General features: G+C 52.2%; 4 protein-coding genes across 4 annotated transcripts; 2 read left to right on the top strand and 2 right to left on the bottom strand.

Annotated features, from left to right (window-relative positions):
• Positions 1–188: 188 nt before the first annotated feature.
• PSV08DRAFT_408111 (uncharacterized protein) lies at positions 189–7,225 on the top strand (the record flags this gene model as incomplete). The annotated part of the gene is made up of 6 exons (XM_014222106.2): positions 189–477; positions 559–1,006; positions 1,984–1,988; positions 2,750–2,808; positions 2,860–3,556; positions 3,957–7,225. The coding sequence occupies 6 exons, from the start codon at positions 189–191 to the stop codon at positions 7,223–7,225; spliced, it is 4,767 nt and encodes a 1,588-aa protein (XP_014077581.2).
• Positions 7,226–7,538: 313 nt separating this feature from the next.
• On the bottom strand, positions 7,539–8,653 carry PSV08DRAFT_218251 (uncharacterized protein). The gene has a single exon (XM_014222108.2). It carries the CDS (start codon positions 8,618–8,620, stop codon positions 7,604–7,606), a length of 1,017 nt encoding a protein of 338 aa, XP_014077583.2. The 5' UTR covers positions 8,621–8,653; the 3' UTR covers positions 7,539–7,603.
• A 358-nt stretch (positions 8,654–9,011) lies between these two features.
• On the top strand, positions 9,012–11,922 carry PSV08DRAFT_369193 (trafficking protein Mon1-domain-containing protein; the record flags this gene model as incomplete). The annotated part of the gene is made up of 5 exons (XM_066093157.1): positions 9,012–9,705; positions 9,758–10,629; positions 10,947–11,027; positions 11,231–11,412; positions 11,679–11,922. 5 exons carry the CDS (start codon positions 9,012–9,014, stop codon positions 11,920–11,922), a joined length of 2,073 nt encoding a protein of 690 aa, XP_065949621.1.
• A 271-nt stretch (positions 11,923–12,193) lies between these two features.
• PSV08DRAFT_369194 (uncharacterized protein) lies at positions 12,194–13,517 on the bottom strand (the record flags this gene model as incomplete). Its single annotated transcript, XM_014222110.1, has 2 exons — positions 12,194–13,440; positions 13,487–13,517. The coding sequence occupies 2 exons, from the start codon at positions 13,515–13,517 to the stop codon at positions 12,194–12,196; spliced, it is 1,278 nt and encodes a 425-aa protein (XP_014077585.1).
• Between the last annotated feature and the right edge of the window lie 13 nt (positions 13,518–13,530).

Raw genomic sequence — 13,530 nt, forward strand, 5'->3', positions numbered from 1 at the left:
GGCGCCCAACTCCACCATTTGTGACACCACCATTCTGAGTGCGCTCTATATCGACGTCATGCTACCTGTGCATCATCTCTCGACGAGCTGCGTGCGATCCTCTCATTTCCGATATCCGCCATTACTTAATGTCGTGATCTCACCGTTACGTCCGTGTAAATAATCTACTTTCAGCATATACCAATACCATGTCTGTCCCTCGACTATTTCTTCGCTGTACCAACACACTTTTACCACGAATTCAAACTGCAGCTCGCACCCCAGCATCTGGCAGACCTACCTTGAGATACTTTTCGAATACACGAATATTCAGCATGCCCGAGCAACTCAAGGCCAGCGAGGTGAACTCTAAGACGGACCCATCCGTCGCAAAGCAATACGACGAAGAGACCCCGAAAGACCAGCAAATCAAAGACTTTTTCCAACTCGTCGACGGAAAGAAGATTTGCATGCTAAACACCTTCCGCGACGGCGTCGGTACGTCCTTCTTTTTTTTCCTTCCCTCTCTCACTCACCCTAAATCCAACATTAAACCAACTAAAAAAATATCAAAAGCAGGTCCTGTAGGACGCTCCATGGCGCTCGCCCGCCGCACAGGACCCGACCTCCTCTTCCTCGCCAACACGCACTCTCAAAAATTCTCCGATCTAGCACAAAACACCAAAGTCCAAGTCACCATCCAAGACACACGGTCTCAGGACTGGGCGTCCATCACCGGCACCGCGACCACCTGCTCCAACTCGGATCCGCGCATCAAAGAGGTCTGGAGCCGCGGTGCGTCGGCGTGGTTTGGCGACTTGGGCGATGGCGTGCATAATGGTGGACCTGAAGATCCGCGCATGGCGCTGATTGAGGTTAAGGCGGAGTATGTGGTTTATTATCTGGCCGAGACGGGGGCGTTGGGGTATGTCAAGGAGGTTGTGGTGGCAAATGTGGTCGGGGGCGTTGCGAAGACGGGGGTTTTGAGGGAGATTAAGGGGGCAGATGTTGAGAAGGCTAGGTCGATGTGAGTTTTGATGGGGGTGAATGTGGGGAGAATGGTATGAACTGAGTTGGACATAGATTTGCGGTGAAGCTTTGAGATGGGTTGTTTAGGGATTAGTGACCGCCACTTGATTAGTTGAATACGTTTCCTATGACTATGAAATCAGTAAGTAATTTAGTGTACGTGATGGAAACCCGCTTTATTATTTTCCTCAAAGAGAGGTTTCTGTAAGCCTTAGGGTGTAATTCCAGCCACCAACAGTGCCAGATACTTGTGCACGGTAGTCTTGTGCAACCACGATGAGCTATAGCATCAGCACTTTCTGCTGACACAGAACGATCTAGTCCATTTGGTCGCTGCAAATCCCGTAGCCATCTGATCAAAGTTGGATAGCAGCGTGGGGGTTTATAAGTCACCAAAAAAAATCAGCTTACCATCCTTCCTAACGTGGATAGAAATCCCACACCAATCTGACTGGCGGATCCTCCATGTCAGCAGAGCATTTCTCGAAAATGGATATAGTCTCTTTACCACCAACTACAAAGCATTGGCCTCTATGAAGTAATAGGGTTGTTATTTGTTGGTTACGACGGTAATGGCGGAAGGAGCCAAGTGTTGGTTCTGGCGATGAAAAACATCAGCAAAGAACGCGTAATGGGACAGAAATATCGAGTATAAAAAGGTCTACCTGCTCTCTCTCTCTCGGCAGATCAAGAAAACAAGCTGTCTCACATTCCAATACCGATTCACCAGCTACAATACCTCAAGCACCATTATACAATGCACTTCACCGCCGCCACCATTGCACTCTCGCTCCTCGCAGCCGCCACGGCTTCCCCTCTTTCACCCCGTCAAGGTGGCGCCTTCGTCGCTGTCGGCTTGAAGTACTCGGGCCCAGGATGCACCGATTCGACGCTGATTAACGCGGATCCTATTTTCGGCAACGGAAACGTGTGTCAGCCGCTTGACCGGTTTGATACTGGAGTACCGATTCGGAGCTATAGTACGTCGAGGGTTTCCGAGGGTTGTAGTGGTAAATTATCCTTTTCATTATTTTTTGAGGGCTTGGACATGGGAGTGTGGGGTGTCATGAGTGACTGGAGAAAAGAAGAAAGAGGGAAAAAAAGAGAGATATAGAGATGGATAGGAATGCAGATGCAGAAGCTGATGATGGTATACAGTGGCGATTTATCAGACTGCGGATTGTTCGGGGACGGCGTTCCTGGCTCCCGTGGGCGGTTGTGTGACGGGCGATGGGCCCTTTGTTAGTGCATTTGTGACTTGTGCTTAGAAGTTGGACTCAAGCTTTTTCAGGGGTTGTAGAAGGGTGGATACGTAGGGCTTCTTGAGGTGGAAAGTGTAGATTAGCTATCTTGAGCCTAGCAATGGGCATGTGGATAGTCGTTGGAGATGCGAATGGAAATGTGAAATTGTATTCATGAGAGAAGATTCATTTCCGCCACTAAACAGATTATATGTGCATCCTGAACAACAAGTCGTACGGGAATGAGTAAGTTCGAAATATGGTGATGGACATCAAAAGTGGGGTGCCATGCAGCGTCATTGTCATTGCCCCGCATTCGTCATGACCAGCATCACATTTGCAAAACGATGACCCCGTGTTTGTAATGTCAAAGGTGGCACAAATGGCCTCTCTGGCTATATATTGCGTGCTTGGCCACATCACACCTGATTCCCACTTTTCTTCGGAATCTGAAACATATACCGACATCAACACTACACGCAATTGAATCATGGGCAAAGATCACCCTGATGCGGACCTTCATCCAGAGGCTACAGGCCTGGCAGCAGCGACAGTCAAGGTAGGTTGATAACAAGTATCATCTCCACGTCATAGTCCTAATCTCACCCAGGCTCACTCGGCTGAATGTCCTCTGAAGCTCTACTCGGGCTGGTTTTGTCCCTTTGTTCAGCGTGTATGGATTGCGCTCGAAGAAAAAGGCATCCAATACCAATACATTGAAGTCAACCCGTATCACAAGCCACAATCTCTGCTTGATCTCAATCCTCGCGGCCTTGTTCCCACACTGCAATACCAGGGAAAGCCGCTGTATGAGAGCACTGTTCTTTGCGAGTTTCTCGAGGAAGCATTCCCACAGCACACTCCGCACTTGATGCCTACAGATCCCTATGAGCGTGCGAGAACAAGGATCTGGACAGATTATGTGGGTAGTCGCATCATTCCTGCCTACCACCGCTTCCTCCAGCACCAAGGCGATGGTCTTGAAGAAAAGCAAAAGGAATTCTTGAATCATGTCAAGGAGTTCACGCGGGAGATGGACAAAGAAGGGCCGTTCTTTTCGGGCAAAGAGTTCGGGCTCATTGACATTGTGATTGCGCCTTGGGCTAACAGGCTATGGGTCTTTGATCACTTCAAAGGGGGTTCGGGTATTCCTGACGAGGGCAAGGGCGGAGAGGATGAGGAGGTATGGAAGAGGTTCAGGAAGTGGCTCGCTGCTGTTGAGGCTAGGAAAAGTGTCAAGGAAACGTTGAGTGACAGGCAGCACTATTTGCCCATCTATCAGCGATATGCAGAGGACCGGGCCCAGAGTGAGGCTGCAAAAGCAATTCGGGCTGGCAGGGGCATTCCCTAGGTATCGAGAACACTGTCGTATGTGGATAGAAAGGAGTAATGGTGAACGCATGTCTATGGTGGTGCTAGGCACAGAGGAGTAGTAATTAGCCGTTGTGGATTGCATCGTGATGGAGAGCCGGTGCAGCATTCAGCTGGATGAGTGACGTCAAGCCGAGGGAAGCCGGGATGGTGTTTGGAAACGTTGGTGTTGCCCCAGCGACGATATTGACAATGGGGGATCCACAACAACGCCACAACCGGCTAAGCGTCAACCCATCCGCCTTTGAATCCACCCTCAACTCCCTTGGGCACGACGACAACCCTCTGCCTATGCGCCGGTGCTCTTTATATTCGAATTAATTCATACTGACACAGCAGCCGCCGACATGTACGGGTACACCGCAGGCACGCCATGCCCGGCGCCCCACGGGTCAACAAGCAGCTACTACCCCGGCTATGGAAGCCAATACGCGCCTAGCTACCTCGACGACGACAACACCACAGCAAATATCGAATATACGACCGAGCTAAAGGCAGCTACTCGCCAGGCGAAGCCCCGGCGACCCATGCGCAATGCCGCTAAGCCTGCGTTCAACCCATCGCTAGACATTTTCGAGGACGTCGCACAGGAGGAGGAACAGCAACAGCGCGCAGCTTTCGAAGTGAAAAGGAGGAGCCGCGCCAGTGTTGTCCCCGCAGCCACAAGGACAAAGAAGAGCACGATTCTCGCCCATCCAGCACAGAAGATGCCCAAGCCTATTGCGCCTGTCCCCGAACCACAACACGAGAAGCCCGCCCGACGACGCGTGTCGCACATGCCAAGTGAAAACTATGCAGCCGAAGTTAATGCCACTGTACAGCTGCAAGAAGACGTTTTGGACAAGAAGGAACTTAAGAAGCAGGGCCCCAAGAAAGAAGCGCGCAGGAGGACGATATACATACCAACCGACGAGACGTCCTTGTTTACAATCCACCCAGGACAGCCCACACATGCACCGCGCAACGCCCGGGAAGCATCTCCGGATCTTGGACTGGATCTTGTCACACTATCGGAAGAGGAGGGAAACAATCTCTTGCCGGCTTTGAAGAAGGAAAAGAAGGTCCCTCGCAAGTCACTCGCCGCACCACCAAAACGCGGCCCTCTCAGCACAACATCGCGATTGACACAGAGCGCATCTTTTTCGAGCGATATTGCAGGTTCAGGCGGTGGCAAGGAGAACATGCCACCGGGTATGGCTGTATATGAGAAGAAGGGCAGCGGAACGCATATTGAAATCAACTTCATTAAGCCAGAGGTGAAGAAGAATGTGGCAAAAGCCCCCAAGGTCCATTTCAGCGCAACCAAAGAGCCGGAGAGGGTATTGCAGACTAAGAAACGGACTGAGGGAACGCAAAAGCGGCCACGATCGAACGTGGGCCACGACGATGTCCCAGTAAAGGCACTTAAATCGCGAGCGGATGTCACTGCCTCCACTGCAAATAGCAGCGCGTCTTTGAGATCAACTATCAAAACTGAACGAGCAAAGCTGGCCAAAGCGAAGCGCGCACCGCTGTCTTCGTCCCCATTCCACACCGACAAGTCCCCACCCACAGCATTACGGCGACAGAAGACTGGGAGTGTAGCAAGCAGCATTACCATGCTTCACGAGGTTGGCAAGCAGCCACAGCCGCAGGAAAAGTACCCAGTATTACGCGAGGATCTTGTTCAACCAGAACTATACGAAGACAACTGGCTCACCTATCAAGAAGTTGCCATTACACAGCTTCTAAACTCGGTATTCGACTCGGCGAACAAGGACCCGAATGCTGAACAGACTCCGGAAGATTTGCGCAAGAAGATGCTTGCCATCTATCACGACCCTACTATGCCACCCCTACACAAGCGTCTGCAGGCTTCACTACAGTGTGGCGCGTTGAGTATACCCAAGGATCTTCTGGCTCAGACACTCAGATTGAAGGATGATGTTGGTCTGCGGAAGAAGTTCCTCAACTTGTGGACAAAGTCGTACGATCTGAATGCACTTCGGGCTGCAGCCGAGACAATTGTTGGCCGCCAAATCACCACACCATGCCGCTTGTCTACTGGTTCCACTTGCTCGGACGATGGGTCTCGCCAATATCGCGCTGAACGCCGGGCGATCGAGAGCTTCTTATCTGCATTTTTGATTAAGAATGAAGACGCGGTTCGCGTCAAATCCGGAGGCGGTAGCATTGCCAGCCTCACACGTGGTGATGACGATTTTGGATCACAGGGCTGGTCGTGGCGCCGTACCGCACTGCGAAGTCTGATGTTGATCCTTCTTCTCGACCAGGCAAAGACCACGAATGCCTTGTCGGGCTGCTTGTTCCAGACGACATCACCATACAAGACGTCTGTGGAGGTCCTCCACCAGCTGTCCAAGATGCTTCTCCCTTCGCATGGCGATATTACTCGGCCGCTCCACCACCTTAACTACAAGGTCGAGCATGCTCAATACCCGCTTCAGGAATACATGTATCAGATTGAGAACATCGCCATCGACCTTCGCGATGGCATCGTGCTCAACCGTCTGGTAGAGTTGCTGCTCTACCCAGCACAGCAGGAAGAAACTGTGACACTCAACCTGCCAACCGGCGAACTACTGACCAGCGATGTGTCACAGAAGGATGCCTGGATTCTATCCCAGCATCTCAAATACCCAGCTATTGGTCGTCCACAAAAGGTGTACAACGTGCAGATTGCCCTTGCAGCCTTGAGCAGTGTCCCAGGGATGCCCAGCGCAGCAGTCAGCGGTATCCGCGCCGAAGACATAGTCGACGGCCATCGCGAAAAGACTCTCTCCCTGCTTTGGTCACTTGTTGGAAAATGCGGGCTAGGAAGTCTCGTCGACTGGCCGCAGCTAGTCAAGGAGACTGAGCGCTTCCGCAACCAATGGTACCGAGCAAGAGACAACTTTGAAGGGCGAGTCCTCGATTCCGACAACGAAGAGCCAGAAACGACTGAGTTAGACGGAATGGCATACCACAAGCGCCTCCTGCTCTCCTGGTCTCGCTCCGTCGCCCGCCTCCACGGCATCCGCGTAACAAACCTAACAACGAGTTTCGCAGACCCAAAAGTACTCGAGGTCATCGTCGATACGTATCTGCCTTCTAACCTCACCAGCTCCACCCCAGATGGCGGAAAATTAGGTTTAGGCGCAAAGCTCAAAGCAGTCGGCTGCTCAGTTTCCTTCATCGCGCTCTTCACATCCCAAGATAAAACCGCCCGCTCAATCCCCAGCCGCGACTTCACCCTCCTAACCCTCTCTTTCCTCGCTTCCCGTCTCCTCCCCCTCGCACGCACCCACCGCGCCGCAACAACAATTCAAACTGCATTCCGCCGCTTCCTACTCCGCCGCCAGACCAGCGCACGCATAAAGGCTATGCAGATTGCACATGAATCGGCCGTCATTGCGCAGGCAAGACAGAAAATGGTGGATGCCGCAACGGTTATTCAGCGGCGCTGGAGGGGTATCCAGGAAGGGAGGCGCGCTCAGTTGGAAAACGATGTTTTGGCTTTCCAGGCGCTAGCCAGGGGCTGGGCGATTAGGAGGTGGGCTAGGCGTGTTACGGCGGGGAGAGTTGGTGGGAAGGAGAAGGTGAGGAGGGTCAGAGGTGGATGGTAGAGGTATTGGATGGAGAACGCGGGAAATGTGGGAGGATATGATGTTTAACGATGAGATGGTGTTGGTGTTTGGGTTTGTTTTCTCTTTCGGCTTTCTTGGACGGAATGGGGTGTTAGTGGTATTTCTGGGGGAATCTTCTTTTTGATTGGGTTTGGACTGGAGTTTTCTTTCTTACGACGACAGTTGTAATGTCCCCCCCCCCCCCCCTTTTCACGTGTGTATATTTTCTACCACGCTCGTTTGATATCCACATACTGAGAATGATTTATTCAATTGTTTTTCTTTATGATTCTTGTGCTTGATCTGGTACTTGAGCGAAGGGGTGTATGGTAGCTAGTATAATTCATACGTATGTATATGATGCTTCAATAATGTGAATCATAGCATCTGCCAATCCTTGTCCAATTCGTTTTGGGGCGATGTAGGGCTCATGGTCGCATCAGTCCAATCGCCGTCGACGCTGTGTTCTTCTCCTTCTTCTTCATTCTCCTTCTTATCATCTTCCCCATGCTCGTCCTCCTTCCTCTCTTCTTCTTTGCCTTCATCTCGCCCACTTGGTTCTACAACCTCAGTCCCATGCTTCTCAGTCCCACATTTCTGTGGCGGTTCACTGACCATCTGGAGCGGAGGAGGCCGACGTGCCATAGCCATCATAGTTTCCGAGAATACATTAGGATCATCGTACTCGCTTGTCTCCCTGCTGCAGCAATCATCGAGGACTACTATGATTTTGACGTCTCTGCTGTGAAGGAGTTTGCTAAACTCGCTTGCTGCACTGCATAATTGCATCCCGTTTGGGCAGACAAGAAGGTAGAGCTTTTCAAATCCTGGAGCATGCTGTACAAGATACTCGGCGAGGTCTGTGTATACTCTTCGGGTAGCCTCGAGAGAAGAGTCTTCCTCGTAAGGCTGGATGAGCAGACATAGACACGAAATGTGTTTTCGAGCAGCAGGAGTCAAAGTTTCCAGCCACTTTTGCGTGGCGTATGCCTGATATCGTCCGCGGGGGCAGGGCCCTGTCAAGAACAGAAATCTATGGCCTTTGTACACGGATGGATCTGCATCAGGGCGGATTTGGTTGCGTCGGGCTTTTTCTTCCTCTGTGGCCGGGCGTAGCATGTTGATGGGTCCATGGGGGGCTTCCAAAACCCATAGATCTTCCTTCGCCGTCTTGAAGTGAACCTCAGGTTCTACGCACTTCAACCGAGCGTATATGTGACCTGGCTCGGTATCTTTTTGCGGAGAGAGGTCTGTTCTTTGGCAATGGCAGATGTCAATCTGTGTCAGTCCTGCAAATGTGGTGTTGCTGGGGTTTTGTAGATGCGGCCAGTCCAAGGCATAGTTGATTGTTGTAACACCTTCTGGCAGTATTGGTCTTTCCGCACACGGAAACATGGTTTCTTTGTATGTACTGAATGATCGGCCCCGCCCGGCGAGGTTGAGTACGGACTGCCCTGTACCGGCTCACTTGCTTGCTACGTCGTCAACTCGCCCAGCACGGGCCTGATGGTAGAGCATGATGCATACCGCTCTTTTTGGAAGACTGACAGGCCAGGGCCGTGGAGCGCAAAAGACAGAGGCGGATGGCGAGGCGATGGTGTGGTATTGATGTGTGGATGAGCTAAGGGCAGCGAACGTCATTGGCAGCAGGCCCATGCACAGTGTACCTACCTAGATAAGCGTCACGATGCATCGCGGCGGCATGCACCTCCGAATCGTCGCGTCATGTGTGGAAAGGTAACACGGTCCTATACTGTTGTCTAGATGCCCGCCCACCACCATCTTGATGGACGAGACTGGCAGCGCTGAGCCCCAGACGCCAACCTCTGAGGGACCCGGCTCGCCTACTACGCCCACGCAGAAGAGCAGCAATGCATCGGCCGCATCCGCCAGGGGGGATTCAGTAGAGTCGCACGACTTTGCCAACCCGACTCTGACCATAATACGAGGCTTTTCGCGCAAGAATTCGACTGCATCGCTGGCATCACAAGATGCACCCCCGCCTCCGCTGCCACCGCGACCGGCCATGGGGCTGCTGTCGCGACCCTCGACGTCGCACTCGATGGCGCCTTCAAGACCACAGCTCCTCTCCAAGGCCACCACCCAGCTGTCCATCGCCAACATGCAGGCCTTTGCTGCAGACCCCAAAGATGCTTCGCCGACGTCTACAGCGCCCAGGCCGCGCAACTTGGGGAGCATCAGCATGGCCACTCGCAATATCAACGATGCTGACGACGGCGCAAGCATACGCAGCTATGCGCCGACAATCGAGGCGGGAGGATACCAGGAGAGCATACTGGGCGAAGTCATGGGCCCAACAGAAAAGTCGGAGCAGGAAAAGTCGCTCTTGCGGTCTCTGGGGCAGAGGTTTGCTGACGCAGAGTCGCAAAGCATGTTCCCGCCAGATCCAGACTTTGAAGCCGCTTTCCGCCACGAGTTTGATGGCATTGACGGCTTGAACGCTGACGGTTCAAACGAAGGTGAGATTCATGCTATATGTCAAGAGGTGACATTTTCTGACCGAGTCAACAGAAGCGATTATGTTCCAGTGGCGCGCAAAACTCAAGCATTTCCTCATTCTCTCCAGCGCTGGCAAGCCTATCTACAGTCGCCATGGCGACGACCAATTGATCACAAACTACATTGGTGTTGTACAGACCATTATATCATTCTACCAGTCCACCCACGACACTCTCCGAGGCTTCACTGCCGGTGATGTACGCTTTGTTGTCATGACCAAGGGCCCGCTCAATCTGGTCGCCATTACGCGGTTGGCAGAGAGCGATGCTCAGCTTCGCTCACAGCTCGAGGCACTCTACATGCAGATTCTCTCGACCCTTACACTGCCCAGTATGGAGCGCATGTTTGCTGCTCGGGCAAACTATGACCTACGGCGCCCCTTGCAGGGAACAGAAACCCTTTTGTCTGCCCTAGCAGATGGTTTCACTCGAGGATCTCCTTCGACACTTCTGTCGGCCCTTGAGTGTCTAAAACTGCGCAAGTCTCACCGCACTGCCATCAACAACACGTTGCTCAAAACGCGCTCGGAGAACTTGCTCTATGGCCTGATTGTAGCATCTGGTAAGCTCGTGTCGGTCGTACGACCCAAAAAGCATAGTCTGCACCCAGGTGATCTTCATCTCATCTTCAACATGTTGTTTGAAGCCGGCAGCGTCAAGGCTGGCGGGGGTGAAAATTGGATTCCGCTCTGCTTGCCTGGCTTCAACAACACGGGCTATCTGTACATGTATGTCAGCTTCCTGAATCTAGACGACCCGACGGAGCATATGCAGGAGCGACCTCGCACGAGCGACGGCGCGGACGATGAAGTCGCGGTCCTATTGATTAGCGCGGACAAGGAGAGCTTCTTCGAGCTCCGACGCATGAGGGATGATTTAATCGAGGTAAGTGTTGATGAACCTTCTTGCCCTATTGCTTTGTCCGGTTTTTTTTTCGCATGCAAATGTGTTTGCAAAATCCCCTTATTTTCTGATTTCCAGATGGGCAGGGGCTCCGGACCAGGGAGGGGTCTTGTCGAGACGCGTGGATTGCTGGTCAAGTGCCCGCCCGTTTTCCATGGATTGCGAACTATCTGGTCGAATGATGTGGAGCGGGGAAATTGCCGTAACCTGTCATCATGGATTGTCCATGGATGACTGTCCCGTGTGAGGCAAAACGGCTGCATAGGCACAAAAAAGAGGACGGCACGACGGGACTTCAGATAGCGCACTTTTTCGGCTTCGGAGACTGTGTTCCCCGACACGGCCTCTCGTCAAGACGCCGACTTGAGCTCTCCGGGGTGGTGATTGCATTTTGGATTTGACCACATTGCTCACCTCCCTTTTCCGTTGATCGGCCCTGCCCAGAGAAGTTACCATATCGTTGGTAATCCCGCATGGACACCCTCATCTGCCTGCATATACCTCCCTCTTTTTTTAATCTATATCGACATGATAAAAGGGAAGGAGATAATAGAAGTATACGCGCTAACGGGTGGTTCCGCAGAACTTGCAGCGCATCGGGGCTATCGACGCGATACGCAGCGCGGTCCACCAAGGCCGGCCCACATGCACTGACATTGTCCCCGGCAGCCCACTAAGACACTTTCTGTACAAGTCGAGGGGAAACGTCCAATTTACCATGCCAAGCTATGCTCCATACTTTGCTGCAGATTTGGAGAAACGACGGTAAGTTAAGCTGCATTTCCTACTCCCAAAAGCTACATTGATCACCGCCTCTTTCTTGTTGCTTAGCAATCTTTCGATTGTTAGCCTCGCGTTTTGCTTGGCAACCAAAGTGCATGTGGTCGTTGAGATCGCGGGGCTGACTCTACCTTGACCCATGCAAATCTCTCTTTTCCTTCTTCAGCATCAGACTTCACTGCATCTTGAATTTTTTTTGCTGATCAGAGCGGGGTGTGCATGTGTGTGTATGTGTACTAATGATATTACAGGCTAATCAATCTCTACAACAAACTCCACAGTAATGTCCATGGTAAACCCTCGACGCTAAAAGTGCACCATGAAACTAACACAACGTGTATGGCGCTCGCTTGGAGCACACCGCTGTTTGAGCTATACGCTGTTGCGCCTGCGAATACGTCGAGGGCCGCGCTGGCGCAGAGCGCGAATAAGATTATCCAATGGGTACGGAAAGAGGAGGAGAGAGTGTTTATTATTGGCGGTGCGGTCTTTTAGACTGGACTGCTGTTGTCGTTGCATGAATATGGCGAGTATGTAGTCGTGTCAAGTTTTTGTGGACAATGTACACATGGAGTATGTACAGCCGCAGCAGCAAACTAAATATGCAACATGCACGATATGAACTAATTTGAGTTGGGATTTGCTTGTAGTGGTCTATACACAAGTAAAGGACTAGGCTGCGGGCTATGGTCGGGGGGGGGGAGGGAAGAAAATAAATTGTTCTACGTGAACATGCATGCATGGACACGGGCACTTGTAAATCAATCTAGACACTGCCCTTTGGTAAAGCACCTGCAGCCTTCATCTGCTCAAACACATCCTTCAGGCTACCCCATGTGTCTCTGTACCCCGTCCAGCCGTACTCGCGCGCCTTGCTCATACTAATCACGAGATCAAAGTTCCTGCCAAGCACAAAGCCCAGGAAAGCCCACGTTGCCTTGTCAAAAGCGTCCTTGTCCAAGCCCTCACGGTCTGCAAGTGCATTCCACGCTTGCTTGACATCGTCGCGCTTAGACCACTTGACAAGATCAATGTGCTGCTCTACGTGGCTGGGCTCCAGCACCGGCGTGCCCTGCAAACCTCTCTCATCCGCAACTTCAGAAATAGGCGGTTGAGGGGCCATCTCCCTCGTCGAAGACTGACTCTCTGACCCTACAACCATGTCTTTGATTCTACCGCTTATACCCGCTGCGCCGCTACCGCCGTACACACTCTTGAACTGGTCTGGCTTGACGGTAGTACCAAAGTACTGTGCAACTTTTGGCCATAGATTCTGATAGCTCTCAACATCGCCGTTCGTTATGTTGAAGGCTTGATTTGCGGTACGCGGGTCCAGTGCTGCCCATGCGCAGAACTCGGCGTGTAGTTTTGCGCTGGTGAAGCTGTTGAATTTCGTGTAGAAGGCGGGGGAGCCGGGGAACTCGACGCCACTGTTGCCAGACATTTCCTTGGACACGAGTGTGTAGAGAGCCAGGGCTGCAGAGAGGTTCATAAAGTTTCCTGATGCGAAGCCGATGACGTCGTTGGGGTACGTTACTACCCATTCTTTGTTGTGCTTGGTGCAAAATTCGTGCAGGATGTTTTGCTGGTTATAATAGAAGTTTGGCGGCCATTTGGATGAGGTGAGCCAGGGGGCGTCTTCTTGCATGGGCTGTTGGGGCACGCCGAGGTGGACGCCGTATTGTTTTGCGCCACAGACGAGGATGATTCGCTTGACTTGCGATATGGCGCCTGTTTTCTCTAGGGCGCAGAGGAAGTTGGAGAGCATTCGGCCATTGACCTCCCATGCATCTTCTTCTTTGTCCTGGGCGAGGTAAGCGGCGAAGAATATATATTCTCCGCGCACGTTCTTGAGGTCATTGGCCATGGTGTCTGGGTCAGATTGGAGGTCAATGTGGCTGTGGATTACGGTATCGGGGTAGTCTTCTTTCTTGCTCCGCGAAAGTGCGTGTACGGTGGGCCATTGTGCGCGGTGTTGACCGAGTTCGAAGACGATCTCGCGACCGAGGATGCCTGTGGTATGTTAGTACATGCTGGTCATACTCTGACCAAGACGTACCGGTGGCGCCGGTGACTATCGCTGAAGGCATTGTATCGTTTAGG

Source organism: Bipolaris maydis, assembly GCF_028858645.1.
Source record: "Bipolaris maydis strain C4 unplaced genomic scaffold PSV08scaffold_3, whole genome shotgun sequence".
Lineage (NCBI taxonomy): Eukaryota > Fungi > Ascomycota > Dothideomycetes > Pleosporales > Pleosporaceae > Bipolaris > Bipolaris maydis.